The sequence below is a fragment of the Athene cunicularia genome (assembly GCF_003259725.1).
Source record: "Athene cunicularia isolate RWA chromosome 23 unlocalized genomic scaffold, athCun1 chr23_part1, whole genome shotgun sequence".
In the NCBI taxonomy this organism is placed as follows: domain Eukaryota; kingdom Metazoa; phylum Chordata; class Aves; order Strigiformes; family Strigidae; genus Athene; species Athene cunicularia.
Window position 1 is genome coordinate 3088978 of NW_020799130.1, and position 23558 is coordinate 3112535.

Below are 23558 nucleotides of genomic sequence, written 5' to 3' on the forward strand. Positions count from 1 at the left end.
TTAAAAATTATCATCGTCTCTATATATATGCTGTAGTAGATCAGAAAACTCTAAAGTTGACCAGTAACTTTTTATTCAGGTTTTAGTCCCTATAAAACCATGTAGGTACTATGGTAATTAACAATGTGGTAGAAAGTGATGAAATTTGGTTTTAAATCCAAAATTAATCCCAGGCAGGGCTGTAAATGTGTATTATTGCCTGATACAAGGTTATCTTACCTCCTTTTGTGAGATCAAGTTGAGTGTAGTCCTCTCCTCGGTCATCCGAAACAACTGCTTTGTACTGGCCCTCATCTGCTTTGGTTAGCTAGCAAATACATGTGTACATATGTAATATTTATTAAAAATTCAAAACAGAACCCAAAACCAAACACACACACACACACACCCCCCCAGCAGAAATTTCACGTATCAATGAGACAGGGCAGGATTTGGAAAAGGGGGGAAAAGCTGAGATTTTTTTCTTCCCTCACCTGCGTGAGCAGAGATTCCCTTTCACATACATTTATCTACTTGTTTTCTGTAGGTGATTTGGCTGTTTGAAATCAAGGTGAAAAATCAAACCCAGACAAGATTCAAATGAGCCACGCCGAGATCGCACTAAAATTCTACTTGCGCCAAGTTCCCTTTCTTCAGCGGTATCTTCTCTGAGGCGGAGGTAAGATTACAAGGAGCATTATATCAGCCTGTCTGGCCTTCTCTATAGGTCAAGCCATAAAATTTAATTCAGTTACTTCTGTAATGAGCTCAATAACTTTTTTTTTTTTTTTCATACTGAAGTTCATCTCCAGAATAGGCAACCAGTCCCGAACAGAAAACCTGAAAAGCCCACACTTCTTTTTTTAACCACTTGGGACATGTTGAGCTTTTAAGAGCCACTCATGGTTAAAAACATTTTATTTCTAATTCACATCTGTCTGACTATAATGTTAAATTGTTTCTTCTGTTCTGCTTTTCTCAGCATTTGTTCAATTTCTTTCGTTTAGTGGGCACCACCCAAACCACACATGGACAGCCCATAGTTTCTGCATTTTCATGCGATCACCAAAGCCTCTGAGTTGTTTTACATTTTTCACCTTTTTAATAGGAAGAGTTCCCATCCCAGTCTGTGGATCAAACGCACCGCCTGCTCGCGCTTTCTTATTGAAGAACCATTGGAAGCTGGTGTCCTTACTCAGGTTGGTTGCCTGTTTGAAGTCAACAATTAAAAAGTCAGGGTCCCAAATACATTTTATTTCTGAATGTCTGGATGTCCTTTTAATATGAAACATCACTTGTGTTGGGGATTGCTCCAGAATCTTAGAAACTTCATTCTTTATTAAAATTTCTGTCTAAGATAAACTATCTCTTAACTCCTTGGTCTGCAGATAAGCATTTGGATGAGCACTTTCCTTACCCTTCCCTTAAAATTCACATCTAAAATGTAGTGCTAAAGGCATTCGGACTGCAGTTGCATCACACAGCTGTGTGTACCTTGCAGGTAAGGAGTACTTCACAGTTCTCAGCAACCTTCCATTTCAAGTTCTCTATGAAGTGTGGACCTAGAAAAAGAAAAGGAAAGTCTTTCGCAATGCTTTTCCACAGCTCTCGAGAGTTCTCTGCAGAAATGCCTCCATCTACTGGTGCATCCCCGTGGTGCGGTCTGTAGGGAACGTGCCTGGTACTGAGCTTCGCCGCAATGGGCACCGCAGTTTGCACCGTGTAATTATTGCTGCGTTTGTAAGGGCCTTAGGTAATGCATCTTCGTTGAGAAATCCCATCTCCAAATGGAGTTAGGGATGCTTTCCTAACCAGACCTTGATGACTCTACACCAAGTCGCTGTAGGAGTTGATCGGGATTTCCCAGGTGAATTGCAATAGGATAGAAGAGCCATGTGCTTTCGGATTTTCTTCCCGATTCTGGAAGGGTAAACTGGGGAACTGATTACTTTATGTAGACTTTCCTCTTATTCTAAGCATCTCTGAAAAGAGGATACTGGACCTGTAGTCTAGTGTGATATCACAGTTGTTACTAAGTTAATATTTTTATCTCTGCGAGAAGGGGATCACCTTTGGCATATTTGGAATATTTTTTCTCTGAAACTGTTTTATAAACTTCCTTATTCATGAATATAAGGTGGGGGATAAAATGAAAGTGGAGTGCGTAGTCCTTTTTAAACTTAACTAGAGAATTTCTACAAGGAAAGTGAGTGGATCTTAATTACATAGTATATATTCAGACTGGATAATTTTCAGAATTCAGAAATGTTCAGTGTTACAGCTCTAATGCAGAAGATCTATACTAAGGATTGTGGATAGCATGGCTAAAACTTTAAATAAATTATTTTGATTTTGAAGAGCAGGACAGAGTATCTTAAAATAAGGAATCTTATCCTAATGTATTAATCAGCTTCAATAATGTACTTTTAAAAGGTGATACGGAAATGTATTTAGAGCACTCAGTGAAATAGCTTTTCTCCGGTTTTGCCATCCTGTTGGCATGGTTCTGACACGTCACTAACCTTCAGGTTATCTTACCCTGCTTTTTCTTCCATTCTCTCCGTTTTGCAGCAGCCTCCTCTGCAACTTTAGCAAAACCTACAAGAACAGCAGTGGTCACAGTCAGCAAACTCCCCCCACTATTTCTCAATCTAGCGCTTTAGAAATTTCTGATCACGACAGGTATTATGATTAGAGCTGTGATATTGACTTGTAAGACATCTCTAGGGCACGAGTTACCTCTGGCCCCCACTGAGAACCCTGAGCAGATTAGTGCCATCGTTCTCTCATTGTACTGCTTGCTCAGAACCTAACATTTTCATTAAAACAAAAGATTCTTTGAAGACCTGACCATTGCGCATTGAGGAAATTAAATAGGAGTTTTGATCATACAAAAAGGTAGGTCGGAAACCCTGAAATTAAAATATTTTAAAACTAAGAAACACAGAAGACGGAGAGCGTAGAGTTTACCTCTGTTGTAGACAACTGCGTGCAACTTTAGTTATCTTCCTTCGTTGTTGGTAAAGAAAACTGGGCACTTTTAGAAGACAGTTAACTAAAAATTTATATCCTGAACATAGCATGTGCTGAATCTTTCTGTAAACCTGCCAGTTCCTATCCACCGGTTGTAAAGGGAGTAAAGCAGACCGGACATTTTATAAACACTTTCTGTTCAAAAAGTTTGGAAGCTTTAGAAGGTCACTTGAAAGCAAACTGCAAGAACTGAAAATAGTGATAGACACTCTATGGGGAAGTACTTGAATGAGAATTTTGTTACTTTCTATTTTTAATTAATTAAAAAGGGCTCTCTGTACTAGCATACACAAGGAGCCTGCGTGTCTCATGTTCAGTTTTCTTTGTTGCTTGCACTTGTCCTTGAGTGTAGTTGACACTGGGGTTTTTTTATTGCATTAAATTTAATGCAACTAACCAGCTGTTAAATACGCTGAATTTTCAACCTGATCCTGTTGTGAGATAAATGAATACATATAATAATATGTCACACAGTTTACTGCCAAGACGCAGACAGTTTGCTATAGCAAGATAATATGGAAAACATTTGAAAAAAATAATGGCATTCACTGGATATTTTGCTTTAGCAGACCATTTTTATCATCAAGGACCCTATTTATAAGACCAAAAACTTCAATTTATGTTCAAGAGAAATTCAGATAATTTCTTACTTGATTCCTGGACTTTAAATGTGTGCTAAAATAAGTATTTGTTCTCCCCATTCCCAGTGTGCCATTATAACTGTCGGAAATAATTTGAGGCCTTAAGTGCCTAGAAAACTTTCCACTGAGCATGGCAGTCTATATTTGATCCTGAATTTCCACTTACATTCATCCATCAGAGCTAGGGTGAACTGATTTTTAGCTTTCCCGTCTTTCAGCTGGGCTGTGTACATCCCTTTGTCGTCATCACAGAAGTTCTGGATGATCAGTTCTACGAGACCTTTTCCTTTGACAAAGTTTATTTTATGCGTCTGTGTAAAACAAAGGAAATATCGTAAACTGAATAGTTTTTCCACGGCAGAACTGTTCCAAGTCAGATCCTGGCACAGTGTGTTCTACAACACTCAGACATTACAGTCCTTTTACGTATGTATCCTTATATACTTCCCTCGTTTTACAGGAGAGATGAAGCTAATGCACTCCGATATTCTATATTCTGGGGTTCATCTATTATTTATGTATGCAGGAATAGTAGAATTGCTTACAGCAGAACTTTTCTCTGCTGGAAATTTTCTGTTAAAACCACAGAACACAATACATTTGTGCTGTTGGATATTACAGGCTTCAGCTTAGCAGAATCTGTCTGATTTTTAGTATAATGGAAGTGTCGCGGTGAATTATACATCTGTGGCAGGAGATTACATATTTGGGCAATGGTGAGTAATATTGCCACCTCCTTCACATCATGCAATTACGACAGAACATTTATACGTACGTCCCGAAACCTGCCAGATGCTTAAACATAAATATCATCATTGTGCCATACTGCCTTGTTTGCTCTAAGCAAATATTATCCTTACAAAGAGCTTGACAAATACTTTGTGTGCAACCATGTCAGTTCGTCAGCGTAGAAAAGACAGTTCTTAGAATAGACAAAGCCTTCAATAAATTTGCTATACATTGCTTTAAAAAACCCCAACATCATAATTACAGCTCTGAAATTCTTTGGCCTAGTCCTATCCCTTTTTTATATCTGTTCTTTTTGTTATCTTGGCATTGCTGCACTGCATTTAACTGACAGGCGAGTGATTTATATTGTTCTTCATTCTCATCTGTTCTCCCCTCTGGTCCTGTCATTCCAAATACTTTTTAAATGTTATAATATTAACTTGATATGGGAAGACAAGGAGGAGGCTAGAACATTTTTTTTTTTAATGTATCAGAAGGTTGAAGAGCACTGTAACACATGACGCAGTGTTATTTCCAGTGCCTCAGACTGAGATATAAATCACTTTCATCTGCTCTTAGGATTCATGAGATTTATCCATATTCAGTTCAAAGAGTTGGGATGAAAAGCTTTCAGCTTTGCTTGGTAAAGCAGAAGAAAAATATCCTGTCTCACTGTGAGAGACGGCATTTCTTTAGCATCCACTGGAATGAGTTGAGTTTGTTCATCCAAGACAAGGCTCTCTGCCCTGCACAGGTGCCTTTGTACTCTCAGATGAATTACACATGGCTCAGGTTTGCTGTCAGAAAATTCCCTTATAAAAAGAGAAGATTCTGCGTCAGCAAGATTGTCAGAGGCAGCCTCCCAGGAGGAGGGGAATAACAGGAAAGCTGGATAAGGAAGGGATGTTTTCTGAGTATTAGCACTGAAGATTTTGCTGGACATAGCACTGAGGAATATTAGACTGTCTTTAATTAACAGCATCAGTGCTGAAGCCTTGCTTCGTACTAGGACCGGACAGCTTTTTACGCACAGTGTAAAACCAAGCCCTAGAGTCTTCCAAAAACACACATCAAAATATCTGATGGGAATTTAGAAAACTGGGAATGTACCCATTTGCTCTTATCTCCCTGTTCAGCAGGGGGAAAGCAAATCAGAATTAAAACCAAAACAAACCATACTGGAGTACTTGTAAGTTCCTTATCATTGAAGATTAAATGCAGCTCTGCGTTTGGTGACAGCTTTTCAACCTCCAGCCACAGCCGCACTTCTCCTTTCTCCAGAACATCAACGTTCCATCCAGATATCAGCTTGATCACTGGAAAACAGAGAGCGCCACGGAGGGGAATTCATGGGCAAACCACGGAATTTGGCTCAGCCAGAGTTACGCCAGGGTTCCCCTTCAGAGTCTACATAGAGTCTACACAGAGTCTACATAGACTCTACACTACGGCTTCTTACTGGTTCAACTTACATGGGTTCCTGATTTCATGGCTACGTTTCAGTAACTTGTCCAGATCTGAAATGCAAAGAATAACGAGGCATTTAGATTAGTACAGCTAGGCCAAAACCAAATTCATTGTATTAATTGAATTTAATTTGGGTTTGAGCTTTATTTATGTCAAGAAGAAGATAATAAGTACAAAACATTTGATAGCAGAGAGGACTAGAAAAGGTTGTGAAGATAATTCTTACTTATGACTGAATACAATGTGGGCTGTATCAATTCAAGAAACATGTTAAAGAAGTTATAAATCACTGTGATAGTGTAGCTGTGGTGTGTGAAATCTGAACCGTAATGGAAAAATGACCTTTAGGAGCATGGAATCTTTTCTTAGGGGACTGTAAATGAAACTATCCTTGAGCCTTCAAGGAATGGGAAACATCTTTCTAATGATGCCACTATCATTAAGTGATGTCAGTCACTTACTGTTCCTCTACAAGAAACTTTCCTCTAAACATCTAATATTAGAAAATTACAGCACGTTAGATTTTTGTTCTTGTTAATTATTAGTTTTTACCTTCTTTTGTTAAAGTGCAGCTGGCAGAGATATCGTCATCTACATCCGTGACCTCCACTGAATATGTCCCCAGATCCTTTTCTGATGGGTCTTTCAGTATAAGCTTAGATCTTAGAAATAAAAGTAATAATAATAATAATAATATTACATATTTCTCAAAAAATATGTCTCCTGTAACAGAAAGCAATATACATTTGTGACATCCAACTGAGGAGCAAGGCAAAAACATTAGTAACAGGATGTTTGTGACCTGAAGATTGCGCTGACTGCCCTATTTCATGGACACCAGAGCTGAGAACTGGGGACAGAGATTTGCAGATGTTCAATTGTGTGTATGTGTTTTAGCTGAATCTTGGAAGTAGAAGGAAGCATTTGGCTTCGTGTTTTTCTAAGTTTTTAATGTGTTCTCCATTTGACAGTCCACAAATAATTTTCTCAGTGTGCATTAGACACTCACTTATTGCCTTTCTCTTCAATCTGAACTCGGTCAGCGTCTGGTGGTCCTTCATAGTCCTTTGACCAGATAAATTCAGAGGAGTCATTCTTTTCAGGAGCTTCAAAAGCCATATAAATGAAACCCTCTTCATCAACCCCAAGTTCGATTTCATTTGTGCCTGTATAAGCAAAAAACCCACAAAACATTCCTTACCGAAAGAGATCAGGGCTTAGCTTTGGGACATCTAACTCAAAAAAACCCCAAACAAAAACAAAAAAAACCCCAGAGTGTACAGCTAGAGTAAGTTAATTTGGGCATTTTGATTTGCTCATCTTCATTTTGACGGAGGTTGTCTTGCTATGAAACACGTAGCTGATGTTTCATAAAGCGGTTTTTTACCAGAATCATCACAGTATTTACAGACTCGCGCAATCTCATCACGTTTAGTTTTGTACCGGGTTTGGTTTTAGCCACCACGGGATCTGAGGGGAGTGAAGGGGGTCCAATTCCAGCCTTGTTCAGCGCTCTTACTCGGAAAACATAGCATTTCCCTGTCTCCAGATCTGAAACCTGCGGGAAACAATGATAGGAATTAACGTAAGACTAAATGAGAAGCCACACTTGGATACTAAGTGCATATACAGACCTTCATATGGGTGGGGGCTACGGGCTGCTTATTTATTTGTTTCCATTCCTCTGACCCTTCTTCACACATGTCTACATAATACCCTGTAACTGGACCTGCTCCTAAGTACAATGGTGCTTCCCAGTGTAGCTTCAGGGATGAGTCTCTTACTTCAGTGCACTTCACATCATAAGGAGGGCCTGTTCAAAGAAGGGTAGGCTGTCAAGCAGTAACATTAAAAGAGGAAACCAGGTGCCCTTTTGAGTTTGAGATCAGGAAGCAGAGAGTTTTAAGATAACAAGTGAGTAGTGGCTCCACAGGAGATGCTTTCTATGCGAATGAACTGTAGAGGTAGGTTCTAGAAAAAAAGCATACATCAGCTGGTTTAATGTTACTTGCTTTGGTGTAATATACAAAGACATTAAGGTACAATTACACCCAGATTCTTCGTTCTCTGGAAACAATATTATTATAAATACCTGGGTGCTGTATCTGTGTAATGCAGAAATAATTAAGTCTGAATTGGAACTTCCCTAGAAGCGTTTGTGTGCTTTTCTGTACTGGGAGCCACCTTTGTGCAGAATTACAGTTTTCACAAGTCCCTTGGGTTCACAGAAGAGGGAGGAGATCACTAGTATACCTGGTAATATTTTTCTGGCTGTTGTTTTTGCATGAGAGATACCTGGTTCTGGCATTGTCCATTCCTCACACTTGAACAGGTCACTCGGTTCAGATACTTCCCCAACACCAGCCACGTTCACTGCGCAGGCACGGAATTCGTACAGGTGACCTTCCTCCAGGTTGCTGACCTTTGGGTTCAGAAGTGCAAACAGAGGATTAGTACATGGTCGGAATCTTGTGAGCATAGGAAGAGAGTCCTAGACTAGAGGGAGTAGAGGAAAAACAGCTCAACCGTTGTTGTAACCACGTTTCCCACGATGTTTAAAGAAAGCCAGTATTATATCTGAAATGAATACCGTGTAAACTCGTTGAGGAATTGGCTGAATATTGACTTCATGCCAGTCTAGTTCAGATGTGTCATGCTGATCTAGGAAATAACCCAGAATCTTTGTTCCTCCCTTGTGCTTCGGGGGTTTCCAGCCGATGGTCATGTTAGCTTTCCCACAGTTTAGGAGAACGAACCCGCGTGGCGCTGATGGACAAGCTGCACAGCAAAAGGGAGAGAGAACACAGGGAATGTTCAAAGCAGGCTTGGGCTCTAGGGATCGGGAAAAGGTAAGTATGGGATGAGCTGGTCTGAGGAAATCTCTCTGTGCTTATATCAGATGCGATTCTGTCTGTGTTAAGGCCATCTAATACCACTTTTGCAGTGTAAAATTATTTTTAAATGACCAGATTATTCTTTGAAAGTCACAGCAAAAGTCGTGGATGTATCTCAGGATGTTTCTTGCGTGTTGCTTTGTGGTTTGTCTGACAGAAAAGATGGAAGCAGTAGGTCGATAAAATGGAGAAGATGGAGGGGTTAAACGCTAGCTAATGTGGTTGGTAGGATTTTATAACTGCCCTGGAGAAGCTCACAGTGCTGATTTCAAGAAACCGGCGTAACCGAGCACTTAAAATGGTGCCAAATTAATCCTGAAAATGTAGCACACTGCTAAATCAAAATGCTAATTAACGCTGTCCACCCTTGATAGGCGTAACTGATGACAGAAGCTGCAGGGTACCAAGAAAATCAGTTCCCTGTTGCTTTGCTTATCTGCTGAACATTATTAACACTACAGGTAATAACAGCTATGCACGATAGATACATTTTGGAGGGATTCGATTTTTGTGTGTATGTGTATGTTACTACTTACCAATAGCTGGCCTTACAACGATAGGATCTGTTTCTGGTGAGCTTTCACTCAGTCCTGCCTCACTGACAGATTTCACACAAAAGACGTATTCTTTTCCAGGCTTCAGCCCAGGAACCGTAAATCTAGGAGAGCAAATTAATATGGTTTGTTGTTTGACTGTTCAAAGTGCAGGCAAACAGTTTTTTGAACAGACAGCAATACATTTTAATAAGGCATTGTTACTTACAAAAATTATTGTTTGCCGTTACATTTCTGTGTCACATAAATGGCTCACAATAAATCAGAGAGTATGGATCAAATAAAGAGGTATCACACTGCTGGCTGACATTGTCGGTAGAATAAACAGGACTTTTTAATGGACTTTTTCTGCTTGGCATGAGACCCCCACAGCTAGAGAGATGTTCTAAATCCCGTGTGTGAGTGACACCAATTTACTCTACTGGAAAGCAAGCAAAAAAATGGAATGTGGTTCCACCGGTGCCGCAAGGTTCGTCTACCTCCTGCAGTTCCAGAGCCTGTGGAGGTATACACAGACTTTGCTGTCAGTCTGGCTTTGGGTGTAAAAGTGAGACTTTGAGCAATACGTAATTCTAAAAGAGGACGTGGTGTTTGTGTGAGTGCAAGCCTATGTGTGTGAAGTGAAGGAAGTTCTTTTTTTATCTGAAACATGACCCCAGCCATAAACAGATTCCAGGTTGGCACCCTGTCTTCTCTCTGTGGAGTATAATAGCTGAACTCACTCATTACATGTCACGGGCTTATTATTGACAGTTTGCCATTCTTCCGTGCCAGTCTCCTGACAGTATATGTAGTAGCCAAGAGGCTCCAGTCCATCCTTTAACTTATCCCACTGCAAAACAACAGACGTCTTGGTGTCTCTGAAAGCTAAAACTTGAGATGGTGGAGGCAGAGTAGCTAAAAAAAAACCCAACAAAAAAAACACAGAGAAAAATAGTGGGGGTTAAAATTTATAAATTAAAAAAATATATATTATAGGTGAGTTGGCCTGTTTGTTTTATTTACCTTTTCCAGAACACCGTTTTCAAATTAAAGCAAAACACCACGGACATTGTTCCAGTCTACAGCCTCTATTTTTTTGTTTGGGTTTGCCATATCTCATATTCCTCTCCCTTACAGCCCATGGATTTCTGCAGAACTACACCTCCTAAACTTTCTCTGAGGCAGAGGAGAAACAGGACTTGTAACTCTCATTAACTCCACCATGAAATGGGACCTGCTTCTCTCCCGGCAAAAAGGACAGTCTGAATGAACACGAGGGCAACTTTAATACGGGAGAATGTCAAAAAATCAGAGTGAGTGCTCATCTCTCTGCATAAGGGAGACATGGGCACGAGCCTTTGTGTCACTTAACAGCCGTCAGCTCAGTCTGGGAAGAAAACGAAACAAATCAGCTCTGCAAAACCTGCTGTTGTGTCTGAAGCCCCAAACAGGCTGCATCAGCAGTTGGGTCATTCCTTCCAGCACTGCTCTGTGTAACCTCTCTCTTACACAGTGCTGGAAGCATACTTGGATTAAAAGCAGGCTTCAACTGTTTCTTATTTTATTAAATATAATTTCCCCATCATTGTTTGATTAGATTTACACTGCACTGACCAACTGCAAAGTAATTAAACAAGGATTTAAGGCTTTAAGAGATTTCCTGATATCAAAGCAACTGCTATGTAATCATATACCGTGAAGTTTAAAAAGGAAAGAGGGGGCCGAGGAACCCACATGTTACTTTCAGAGTACATCTCCTCGTTAGTGTAGAGTATATTAATGAAATAATTACCCAGTTTCGTTCCAGCAGTTACGGGCTCGCTGGGCAGGGATGGCTCACTGATTCCATATTTGTTAACAGTTCGCACGCGGAAACGGTATGATTTTCCTTTCACGAGATCAAAGAGTGCAAATCTTGGGGAATTAACTGGCATATCCAGATTAACCGTTTGCCAGGAGTTGCTGCCTACAATCGACTGTAATGAAAAAGGTGATGATTTACAAGTCATGTGGTGACTCAAGCTCCTGAACAATAACGAAGCTGGGCTTTACAGGAAAGTAACTTTCGAAACAAAACAAAAAACCAAACCAAGCACATAAATGATGTATTTCCTGTTGATATACCCAAACTTTTCTTTCTTGGCAACAGAGGGCCCCTTTGCAGCAGGAATGTTACAGCAGGTGGGAAATGAGTATGCTTGAAAGGAGATTGGTAGAAGATGCTAATTAACTGGCCAAAATGATTAGTGGGGAACGGGAAAGTAAACTATGGTGCAGTTCTTCACAGCTTTTCCACACTTTTGTTAAAACTCCGTTACTGTTCTGTGGGGTAAAACTTGTTTATTCTTTGTTAATCATTGCGGCTTGGGTTGGTGTCAAGAGTCAGGATCATAGCTCAAGTGAACTGTGGAGCTGGAGAGAGGCTGAGCGAGCCACTTTTGAGCCTGTAGTTCTCCGCTTATTGGCACAGTGAATAGCTTTGTCTGTGCTGTAGACCGTCTGAGAAAGAACTGATTCTGTTTTGCAGCTTCTCTCCTATGTGATATTATTGTCTTACCTTCTCCACATAGTAAGTCAGTGGCTCTTTGCCTCTTGGATCTGGTTCATCCCAGGCCAAAGCCACATAATCTTCTCTGACTTCACTTGCGTGAACGTTGGTGGGTGGCAAGGGAATTTTAATATGTCCTATGGGAAGTCAGAATAGTTATAACGTGGCAGGAGAAAAAAAGTTCTTTTACAATGGATTATGTTTTCCCACTATAGAGTAAGATTCTTCGCTATAAAGGAGGAGACAAACCCTTTGGGGACATAGGGGCAAACCAAGATTATTATAAAAGGCTGTGCTGTTTTAGGGTAGTTTCTGGTCCTTGTGCAGCTTACAGTGACGTTTCACCATATATTTTCCTAAGTGTGTTTTCTTGAGAGTCATGTTATTACAGATCTCGTTGCCGGAGAACAATCATTCCTCTCAGAGAGAATGGCCCAGTGTCAATTTGAACTTACCTTCCAGGTCATCCTTGAAAATTTCTATCGTCCTGCCGTCATCATACGGAATAACTGTAATGTCAAACAGGGCAGTGTTATCCACGGAGAGAAGATGCTTGGGGCTTGCCAAGAAAGACAGAGCCCAGGACCGAGTCATTTTGTTATACGCATGGTTACCTACATGTCATCACACAGACAATGATATGTCATAACTGCTGGTTTGATTTTCTCTGTTCAGAATAGCGCTAAGGTGGGTTTAGCAAAGGGTTAGGGTATTTGTGAGAATGAGGAGCATCTGGGCAGACTGCGTTCATTTATACCTTCAGCCTCACGTTGTACTTAAGGAGTAAATTTTCCTGGTTTCAGTACGAACCTGTCAATCTCTTGTCCTTGCTGGGGTCATATGTTGTAACTGGATCACTGGTTTTTGAAGGATGACTGATGCCCTCATTATTGGCAGCCTTTACTCGGAACTGGTACGTCTGTCCTTCAGCAAGGCCCAAGACAGGGTACCTGCAGGTTTTCACAGGCTTGTCGTTGCATGGGACCCAATCCTCTGACCCAGCGACACACCTGAAACGAAACACAGACCATGGAGTTCCTTCGTGGGTTTTCCACAACACAAACATGAGATTTTTTTTTTGCTCAAAGATGATTAACACAAAGACCTTTCAATATAGTATCCCAGGATCGGACTTCCTCCGTTATCACTGGGTGCCACCCAAGAAAGGATCAAGCAGTCTTTATTTACATCATGGCATTTCACATTGAGTGGGGATCCCGGTGCACCAGCTGTTTCTGCTGCAGCATCTATAGGAACACCAAGTGATAGTGGTTAGGGTTTTTTCTCCTCTGTACCAAATTTTTCATTCAGTAGTTTAATTGTAAGTGTCTATGGTCTACATCCCAGTAATACAAGTCCTATTTTCTAATGCTTAAATCACAGCTGAAAATAAGATTTGGACATTTTGATAATTGCATCCTTGCACAAAACTGGGCGATACTTTCTTGTGTATGAGGCTGTGAATCCCTTTAAGCCAAGGTATTAGGAAAGAAGCTTTTGCTCTAAGTAGGATGGAATCCTGCTTGTACCTCTAACAAACACATAAGTGGTCTGCTCTTTATATCCATCCAGTGAGGGGACGCGGATAGTGTAGAATCCCTCATCTTCTTTGTAAGCACATGACACCGTCAGAGAGGCTTCCCAGTCTTGGTACTTCAGTTCCCGACGTGCAGAGTTGTGCAGCAACTCACCTGTGAAGCACGAGAAGGGGTAAAGGAACTCCACCTGAATGGGTTAAGTAAAGGGGCAGCATATTTCCAGATACAAAAAAAGCCCACAGAGCAAGATGGGGGATCTGTAAAACACTCCTGATATAATTATTTCTCTTGAGTTATAGTTATCTCCGATCCTACTTTGCTGCTATGACTCTCTGTTCCCTTTGTATGCAAATGCAGAGCAAAAAGCACGGTCCTTTTAGTCCAAGCAAAAAAGAGTCGCTTTTTTCAGCTTCAGACAAATTAGTGAGTGAAAGTTACTCTTCACACCAGGTAACTGGATGCTCTGAAGTCTGCCAGCTCTAACTGAGGATACATTGCTGCTCAGCATGCAGGATCTTTTGTCCGAGTGTTGCTTAGAACCGAGAAAATGGAATGGTGCCTACCGTGCTTTTTGTGTGTGTTTATCAGATCTGAGATACAAACTCTACCCAAATTCTCCTCAAATCACTAAAACTCAGTAGGTCCTGCTAATTTTCACAGCTGATTCTGGCAGAAGGGCTGGAATGTCAGGAGCAGGCTTACTGCATTGCTTCTGCCTTTCAAAACTGAATAGCACGGGAAGATTACCAGTTTGGCTAAACCTGACATCCTTGATTATCAGCGTAACAACACAGATTATCCAAGAAGTTTTTTCACTAGAGAACCACTGGCTTTTCAAACACTTCATGCTTTCTCTGTCTAGAACTAAGGCTTTAAACTGTTCTTACAAGCAGAAAAGTCTTTACCGCCAAAACATTTTAGTGGTATCATCCTTTTACAAAATGTGTAAAATAAATAATAATATCTGTAGCTTGAGAAGAGCGGAGAGCTGGTCAAGAGCCCTGAATTCTAATTCTGCTCTGTGAACATCAGATCACAGCTATGAATTCATACGGGTATATGTATATAAACTTAGCTGTTGCATACAAACCGTCTCTGAACCAGGTAACGTCTCGCTGGTGTTCAAGTAAATCAGAAGAGAAGTAACAGGAGAGGGTGAAAGGCTCCTTTTCTCTTGAAAATAAGGGTTTTAGTGGAAAAGCAAAATCTGCCTCTCTGGCCATCAGAGATCCTATGAAATAAAAGTCAGCATGATAAAAAGAGTTCCCAGAGCCTTCCTCCTTGCAGTATTTTTATTATTGTATGTTTAGAGTGGTACCTGAGCCTTGCACTTCTCATGTGCAGCCAGGCTAATAGGAAAAGCTAGAGCTCAGAAAAAAAGAATCAAGTAGCTTCAGGCTAGAAAAATAAAATAAATAATAACAACAATGATTTACTCACTTCTGTATATTTCTGAATCAAATCCTGACTCCTGTCCATAATATTCTAGGAGACAAGAAGAAAAGACATTTAGCACATGTCACGCCAGTGTTTATCTTCCCCTAAAAACCATACAGCGATGCTCAACAAACTGTTTTTCCCTCAAACTAGCTCTTAGTGTGAACGTTCAAAGTGTCGTCATGAGGTAAAACTTTAATTTCATTTGACAGCTGATGACCTTCACAAACAACGGAGGATGCGTCTGCTTAGGAAATTGTTCGTACGACTATACTAGTGTAAGTGATACTGCTTTAAATGCTCATGTGCACAGTTATTCATAGTGAAGGAGTTTTGTTTTTGTTTTTTCAGTTTGGCTTCTTCTTTTTAAGCTGCACGAGGGAAGTTGGGCTCAATAAAAGCATTTATGCAGGGAGCTACAACTTTTGTCATATGAGAGTACCAATATGGTCCCGTCCAAATTAGAAGCGTGACAATCTCGAATCACCCATAACTGAAATGCTTCAGTTACGTCCCTCTTTGGAGACAGCGACTCATTGCCACATACAGCATGGAAAAGGAAGGAAAAAAAATAAAATGTGTTGGTGTTATAAACGTTACTGAAAGTGGCCAAACCCCTGGGTTTAAACAGCATTCCCAGAGGATGATGTGGGATTCTTGAAGACTGCCAGTGACTGGGACTTCAAGCTTTAACCAAGGGAAAGGATATCTGTCCTGAGACACCGAGGGAATTCCTGGAGCTGAGGGAAGCTCGTCTCCTGCCAAATCACTTGGTTCAACAGCCGTGGGCTCTTCGGGGGCATCCTACAGGAATGCTGCCCCACCTCACCTGAGCTAGGCTGCACGAACCGCTGGCCTCACAGCACAAAATGAAATGATTTGGAGCTGAAACCTAAGAACTGATGCACTTAACATGGGATGAAGCTGAGATACTTTCCTTTCTTTATGATCCGTAAGAAATGCACATAAAATAATGCCTGTTTTTTCAGTGAATGGAGCTTGGCTGTGGCAGAGCTCACTCAGAAGCAAAAGATGAGGACTGAGTTTTAACAGGTGAAGAGGAAAGAAAGAGAAAGCACACGAGGTAAAGCACAGCCTCATCCCAGGCCCCGTGAGCCCCTTGGTGATGTCTTCAGGGAACGTCAACTTCTGCTGCAGATCCCAGAGACCCTCCCCTGGCACCAAGGGCATCCCAGACAGCGTGGGGCCAGGAGGAGAGATGCCATCGGCCCGCCCGGGGGACGAGGAATGTTTCCAGTGGAGGCAGGATTAAAGCCTTGGTGTAGTCTCTATTTTCAGCATGTTAAATGCAAATAGCAAAAGGCAGAATCATGTTACCGGGATGGCATTAGACAGGGTCAAGGGAGAAGGAACAGCGTGGGCCTCTCACCCGCAATCACAAGGGATGATGTCTGCAAGCTGTTTGAAATGCTGATCGGGCCTGAGGAGGGATGGTTTAATCAGGCACTTAGAGGTGAAGAGAACAGTCCCACCCAGGGTTTTCTGTGGTAGACCACAGCCCTTATTCTATCATCATGCCTGCTCTGATCCTAAAGATTCTGACGGGAACTGGGAGGAGTACGTGATTATTGCCATGGATTTTTTTTTTTTTTTTTCTCAGGCAGCTGCTTCTGCTGTATGACTCAATTCCTGAGTGCTGGACATACTGTAAGATCCTTTATAGAAGAGAAGCATTGCACACCTGGTAACTTTTTCTGTATTTCTGCATTAGGGTAAGGGGAATTTAGGCATCTGGGAAGGCTTGCAAATGAAGTGTTTCTGGGCTGTTATACATGTCCCTGTAGAACGGGTAAATGTGTGCTGCGTATTTCCAGATACGCTGAATTTCGACACTGTTTAATTAAAAGAATCTGAATGATATCATAAGCAATACACTTCTGTTACGATTCTGGAGTCACATGCTTCCGTATGCATACGTATCCCCAAGCAATATTCAGATGTGATCAAAATACGGCATGCAAAGAATAAGTACGATAATAACATAACCCATGACAGAGCCAAGAATATATTAAAGTGCTAACAATAAGTATACTATCTAAGCCAAAGACGTCCCTTTCTGTCTGAAAAAAACAGTTCAAGGTGGCTTTGCAATTCAATCAGCTGAAGAAACCCATCCTTTCATGACCAGTAAGATGTCCAAAACAACCCCGTTCCCTTTGAATTACCCCCGGGACTGTCAGTCCCTCTGAAGTGTTTAGTTGCCTACAGTTCTGTAGCTCTATTGCGTTCAGGCTTTTTATGACAAAATTCTTATTTCTTTTATATATCTCTATATATGAAATGTGAACAGCTGAACGATGATCCTATGAGACTACACTGCGTATTTCTTAAAGCTTGATGTAATTTCCCTTTTTAAGTGCCAGTACTTTACTTCCTCCACCATATGTCTGGACTTGGCTTGGGCAGAATGTGTATCTGCAGAGCCTATGCCAGTTATTTTAAGAACAGCACAGATCAAAGAAGAAAATCTTGTATTTGCTCTTGGTGGTTACTGGCTTGAGAGAGAAATACGGCGTTCTATGCAATATTGCACGGAGAGATCCCTTTGAAAGTTCACCGATTTCCTGCTTCTCTTCAGAAAGGCAGCAGACTCTTTCCAAGCCTGTTACGGTTTTAACTCTATGGCTGTTCCGTATCGGTCCAGAAGAACTAAGTACCGAAATTTAGTGCAATTTTAGCACAGTGGAAGGACAGCTGTGTCCATATGGAATCTGAAAGGTTTTGCCTGACTCCAGAAGTGACTGAGAAAGAGAAGCCATTACATCAGCCATGTTACATATTAGTTAGCGGTAGCTAAGGATTATTTTAGCCACTTGTGCTTTCTCCTCACTAATAACCGAGAGAAGGTCTCTCTCCTGTTAACAGAACACTCACTTCTTTCTCTGTTTTTCCAGGGTGCTTTTTTTGTTCCCATGATATAATGTTTATCGCTGAAAATATTTTGAAGAATCTAAAGAATGTGAAAAATTAAAACCAAAGGAACATTTTTCTACTTACTCCTGACAAGCACTGTGGCAAATGAATAAGCCTCGCCGTATTGATTCTTAACTTCAACACTGTATTCAGCAGAATCTTCCACGGAACATCTGGGAAAAAAAAAACCCACATTTCCCCTCCTTTTTAGCTTTCAAGTTATTGTTCATACTTCACAGGACAAATTCAAAGAGGTTCAGCTTTAATCCCAGAAGTTAGAAGTAGATATTTGCCTTTCATCAAGAAGCTGCTTGTCCTGTCGATTACAAGAATTTCTTATATTTAGTGGTAATTTTTTTCTCTTGATACCCAGAAGCGAAACATTTCAAGTAATGAACAAGCAAAACTCACAGAGTTGAACTAACGTCAGATTACGTTGGTCCATCCTGAATCACATCGGTATGTCTGCTTGGGAAGTGCTTTTAATGTGCATGGCCTTACCCTGAACGAGAAAGTGCTGGCCATGCCTACGAAGAACAAAAATAAATAAGGGTCTCTTTTTCTCTTTTAAGATGTTTTAAACCTCGTGAACTGCCGTTGAGATTGCTTCCTCATGGCAAAGATTTAGCTCAGGCAAAACACACTAAAGTCAATCAGGGTCAGATTCCAGGAGAATTATGTTCATTTTTTTTAGCATACACAAACTGGGAGTTTCCAGAGAGCAGGTCTTATTCAACGGCAGAAATAGCTCAGACGAGCACATGCATTACCTGCTGATGTCCAGGGTCAGCATCCCAAACTTGTTTTTTATCTTGTATTTTCCTGCTGCGGCTAGGCGAGGATCAATGCGGACTCCATTTTTATACCTAGTTGAACACAAAGAAAACATGCTGCTTAGGAAAGAACGGAGAAATCGACTGGTAAAACGAACACTTTATTTTAAACTTAACCATGTCGCACAACGGAGACGCAACAGAAAAGAGGAGTAGACACAATTCCCTCTTTTACTGTCTCCTACGTCAGCCCCAAACCGCCTTGCAGCTGACCTAGATCCTCTCCCGTAGCCCTGCGTGTGCTCCTTCCCTAGAGCCGCTCGCGCGCCGCCTACGGGCAGCTTAGCCTCGGCTTGTCGCTTCCTCCTCAGTTTATGCTCCCTGCTTCGCAGGTTGTGTGAGGGAGTTTGAGCAGACGTCTCTTGCTTCTTTGTGTTCACTGGGGATCTGTGGGAGGTTCATGTTCCCTTTGCTCTTTCAATAATTCAAACAGGTTTGTTCTGGAAGGACACAGGACATCAGGAGCTCTGATGTGGTGGTGTTAGCTGCCTACCAAGTCATTAGCAATCCAAATGTTTGCATACTTCAAACCTGCCATGGGAGCAGCGGTCAATCACTTTAACAAACTGATCAAAGTACACGTCGAAAATTGTTTTTTTGAGGTGATCTTTCATTTATTTCCGTCCCTCTGTTATTAATGGTAGATGCAGCGGTCAGGCCCAGTACAGAACACTTCCCCTGCTGTGGGTTGGTAAACACGCAGAGCTGAGTAAATGAAACAGTTGGCTTGTATTTTACAAATTGTAGAAGTGATAGCGGTTTAATGCTAAAACTTGTCTGGTATCCAAGGTAGCCAAGCCGTGATGGTGTGTATGTGTGAGGTGACTTAATGCCGGCAGCAGATTCTGCTTTCTGAGACTTAAATCCCAAGTTTGCCTGCAGGAGGGAGGGCAGCACCAAGGGCAGCGGGGAAGTCTGCGTGAATACCAGTCCTGACCCAGCAGGAACCCCGTAGGACTGCCCGCTGCCTCCGCAGCCCACTCATTAATGCCTTTACTGGTCCTAACAGTGGAACTGGAGAATTGAAAGTGGTTTATGCGATTTCTGAAGCTCTTCCTTCCTTCTTTGTAGCAGGAAACAGCTGTTACTCCTCTGGTTGGTTCCTGCACAACGCACACAGCGTTAGCCACAGGGGCAGCACGAGCCACGGCTCTCGACTCACATACCAAGTGACGTGCGGCGGTGGGGAAGCCAGGACTGTGCATGCCAGCTTCACTTCCATCCTCTCCCAGACCGCGTGAACTCTGAGGGGGATCCAGAACATAGGTGGTCGCCCCGAGCGCAGCTCGATGTATTCCTTCTCCACGCGAGCCCTTTCTGCAGCCTGTGACAAGGACAGACCACGTAAAGGCAACGGAAAGGGATTACGTTCTAATTACACAAAGCCCTTTACAAAAGGGACGTGCGAGATAATGCTTAAGTGGCCGAAGTACAAGGCCTCGAGCGGTTTTGAGGTTATCCTAACACCTGATTACTGCCCTCTCCAGAATGCTTGGCAATTTTAATCCTGATGGCATTGATGCTACTGAAAGAGATGTTGATCTGACCTTCCTCCGAAGGGCTTTCCGGTCAGCTCTCACACGCAGCAGCCTGCAGCTCCGAATGATGTCCTTTTCAAACTTTTCCATGTCATTCCCAAACAAAATTCTTTTTTGCCCCCTTTGTTCCAACTCTAGTATGGCAGCTTCTCTTCTTATCTTGTAATCCCTGGAATGCAGGATGATAAAAGCCGACAGAAGTTAGGATAATGCTTTGTATTTCGTTTTAGTCTTTTTTGTTTATAGCACATATTTTTTGGTTAAATCAGAATGTTAAGGACAGAAACATCAACTTGCATGCAGCATGGATATGAATGTCAGGCAGTTACACCTCATGAGAATCAGCAGCACTCCCATTCGAGACACTACTTTAATGGCACAAGAAGGGAACCGGCTATTTGACCACTTTTCATCCCTTGCAAGGAACTGGGAGAAGGATTAAAGGGAGGAGGGATGTTTCTAACTACTTAGGTTGTTCAGCCATCACAGAAGGATGGACAGCAGGATCGTTGCCAAAATTTTCTAGGAAAGAGAGGGAGTGCCATCTGTTACCATTAATTTATTAATCTGACTGTATTTTCCATTTATTCCCATAAAATCTGGTTTCTCTTCAGCCCTTGCTTGTAAGCAGGGCAGTATTACTCATTATCACAGGTGCCAATGTGATATAATTTAATTTCCTGCATTTTAGTTGAGGTCTGGCAGTTTTCCTTTTAAAGGAAGAACCTCTTGATTGAACCTGCTCTTTTTGCTTCCGACGAAATGAGCTGGGAACTGTGACCCGTATAAACAGAGGGGATGTTGCATACAATAGTTGTATTTGAGTTACGGTGATTTCTGACTTACCGTGGTATTTCGGAGGTCAAGGCCAGGGCAGCTGCTATTGATAACTCTGAAGGGCTGAAAGTCTCTTCTCCCTCGCTTCCAGAGGCAGACACATGTAAAAAGAATCCAGACAAGGTTCCATAAACTCAAATTTCAACAAATCTGTGAGTGCACAGTGCCAAGCGTAGAACGTCCCATCTGGACCCGATTGCTTTGGCCTACCCCCAACTCTGTGATTTACCTGGTTTTGAACTTTTTCTTTCTAGTTGTAGAGGTCATTTGCAAGCTCTGTTGCCTCTCCTCCTTTTGCTCCTCGTCTCTGTGGTGGAAGAAGGTTCGGGTTCCCATGCTGGGAAGTCAAAAGCAGACTTTCTTGCTGGAATAGAATAAAACATAAAGTGGCTTTCAAATAAGACATCTTAATAGAATCTCTTTATCATTAAGTTCTTGCTTTGCTTTGATGCTCAAGGGATGTGAATGACAGTTGATATAATACTATCTTCTGGCATTCAAACTACGTAAGGGGTTCGTTTCATGATGCTTCTGTGAAAAATGGAATCAGATGATGAATTTAAGCCTTTAAAGGCAGCTGGAGCTGTAACAGAACAGTAAGTAGGCAGCATTTTCAGTAGATTTGGTTTCCTAGGACTGATCTTACGCTCTAAATCTGGTGGGTATTCTTCCAGGGAGTTCCATTAGATCAGCCCCCCAATATAGCGTGCAGACAAATGAGGAGCATCACGAGAAGGGAGATCAGAGGGACACGGAAGACTAGGGACAAAATAAAGTATGGAGCATCAGATGGTGAGATACGGAGGAAAAGTTTAGAAAATAAGCAGATTTTTAGTCTGGAAACTATGTTGTATGATGCCAAAGAGCCTGTGACCTGCCGCCCAGGTTGTGATTGCGCCACGTTCTGACCCTGCCTGGATGTGCCGGGGGTTAGATGAGGCAATGCTGCTGACCTAACCACACAGGCAGCTGTGCAGAAATCCCTTAGTGTCTGTGATAGCTGGAAAATCCGAGCGGATTTTCTGGAACTAAGCAGTTCCAGTTGCCATTGTCAAAACAGAGCACTTCTTCAGCCTGTATTCCCATCTGCGGATCTAGGCTGCTGACAAGAACAGTTATAGTTCAATACTTCAAGAGGGTAACGCTTTATCCGGTCCTCTGAGTGCATTCTGAGAGAGCAGTTGTTTCTCCTTAGGTCTATAGAAAAAAGGTCGGTAAATCACGGAGAAAACAAATCATCTTTCAAAACGTTAGCCTTACAGGATCGGCTCAGTAAACAGCATCATTTTCCCTGCAGTGACCGGAGAAGCCTTCCCGGAGACATCCCTCTCCTACAGGTGAAACACGGGGAGCAAACACCAGCGGTCTTGGCTCCCACCCATCCCCTGCTCCCACCCCATCCCCTACAGAACCCAGCGGCTGCTGCAGCCTCTCCGCTGGGAATAAGCGGCGTTGCTGCTTTTAGGCACTGACTAATGAGTGGGCATTCGACAAAAGTAGATTTTAAAAGTGTATCATCGCTCCGTATCCCATTCTATCCTGTAATTTGTTCAGAAAACGTACAGCACAGTCCTTAAACTGTTCAGATTTTCAAGTTCTAAGAGCTTAGGTTACTTTATAAAAACAGCTTTGGAAATGTTGCTGCACAAGATTTGTTCAAACATACTTGTAAATCTTTCCCTAGCTCATATTCCATTATTGAAATTTTCCTTCGGCAGATTTTGCACCTGGATTTTAGTTTTACTGCTTTCTAATCTTAAAATGACAAAAAAATACACCCCACCCCACCCCCCCAGCTTTTACTAGCAGTACAATTTTCTGTTAATGTACATGAATTTCTTAAAACAGCACAGTTGTGTGGAGAAGCACAGTTGTAGTAAATGCAAAATATCCCAAAATGCAAATGAAAATACAGAACGATCACCATAATGTTTCCTCAGTAGAACAAATGTTGGCAAGTATAAGAAAGAGAAAATCAAACAGGGTTTTTATGAAAAAAAAAAAATCTTAGTAATTTCATAGAATACTACTCCCTTCAGTACTATTTCAGCTGCAGAATGACTACTGGGCATCGGATGTTTGTTTCCATGGTCATGAGTTGTTTACTGATCCAGGTTAATTTTTACTATATACTGTTTTTTATTTTTCCCTGGAAAATTTTCAGTGCTTTATAATCTGGTGTTTATTGTAAAAAAATATAAAGTTCCGATCTTCTAAAATCTACACTTTTCAATCCGAGTCTATATTTTTTTCTAAACAGACCAGTGAAACGGAACAGATTCTTGTGAGAAAACTTAAAAGTTAAACTATTTTCATAAGAGCAACACTGGGAAAACAGTAATTACACTTTAAAGCAGCTCTAATCACGAAGCACAGTCTATGTCTGAAGCGCAATTCAATTAAAGTGATCGTACAAAATAACTGATGCTGCTATGGTGAGCTTATAAAATCTTACTGCAAACAGCAGATTACTTACAGATAAATGAAACTCACCCTGCGAAGACTACAGTGAGAGTGCCTGTCCTCGTGGAAGAGAAGGGACAAAGGAGCGTTGCCTTCTCCCTGTTGATGACACTAAGAATGACTCTCCCCAAAAGAATGTTCCCCATGTTTG

General features: G+C 41.5%; 1 protein-coding gene across 1 annotated transcript in view; it reads right to left on the reverse strand.

Moving 5' to 3' along the window:
* The window catches only part of MYOM3 (myomesin 3), a 28373-nt gene extending 4815 nt beyond the window's left edge, over positions 1 to 23558 (reverse strand). Inside the window, exons 1-30 of the mRNA XM_026863322.1 lie at positions 23438 to 23558; positions 21174 to 21308; positions 20954 to 21028; positions 20117 to 20276; positions 19736 to 19893; positions 18507 to 18602; positions 17821 to 17909; positions 14806 to 14850; positions 14456 to 14596; positions 13357 to 13518; positions 12933 to 13074; positions 12638 to 12837; positions 12283 to 12336; positions 11837 to 11964; positions 11072 to 11255; positions 10020 to 10194; positions 9280 to 9401; positions 8440 to 8627; positions 8145 to 8271; positions 7484 to 7662; positions 7293 to 7407; positions 6859 to 7015; positions 6402 to 6511; positions 5855 to 5899; positions 5562 to 5698; positions 3820 to 3964; positions 2518 to 2577; positions 1474 to 1541; positions 1077 to 1187; positions 220 to 307 (exon numbers count right to left, since the gene is read on the reverse strand). Of these exons, the coding sequence (XP_026719123.1) occupies positions 220 to 307; positions 1077 to 1187; positions 1474 to 1541; positions 2518 to 2577; positions 3820 to 3964; positions 5562 to 5698; positions 5855 to 5899; positions 6402 to 6511; positions 6859 to 7015; positions 7293 to 7407; positions 7484 to 7662; positions 8145 to 8271; positions 8440 to 8627; positions 9280 to 9401; positions 10020 to 10194; positions 11072 to 11255; positions 11837 to 11964; positions 12283 to 12336; positions 12638 to 12837; positions 12933 to 13074; positions 13357 to 13518; positions 14456 to 14596; positions 14806 to 14850; positions 17821 to 17909; positions 18507 to 18602; positions 19736 to 19893; positions 20117 to 20276; positions 20954 to 21028; positions 21174 to 21280 (3568 nt within the window). The 5' untranslated portion in view covers positions 21281 to 21308; positions 23438 to 23558. The remainder of the gene's footprint in view (positions 1 to 219; positions 308 to 1076; positions 1188 to 1473; positions 1542 to 2517; positions 2578 to 3819; positions 3965 to 5561; positions 5699 to 5854; positions 5900 to 6401; positions 6512 to 6858; positions 7016 to 7292; positions 7408 to 7483; positions 7663 to 8144; positions 8272 to 8439; positions 8628 to 9279; positions 9402 to 10019; positions 10195 to 11071; positions 11256 to 11836; positions 11965 to 12282; positions 12337 to 12637; positions 12838 to 12932; positions 13075 to 13356; positions 13519 to 14455; positions 14597 to 14805; positions 14851 to 17820; positions 17910 to 18506; positions 18603 to 19735; positions 19894 to 20116; positions 20277 to 20953; positions 21029 to 21173; positions 21309 to 23437) is intronic.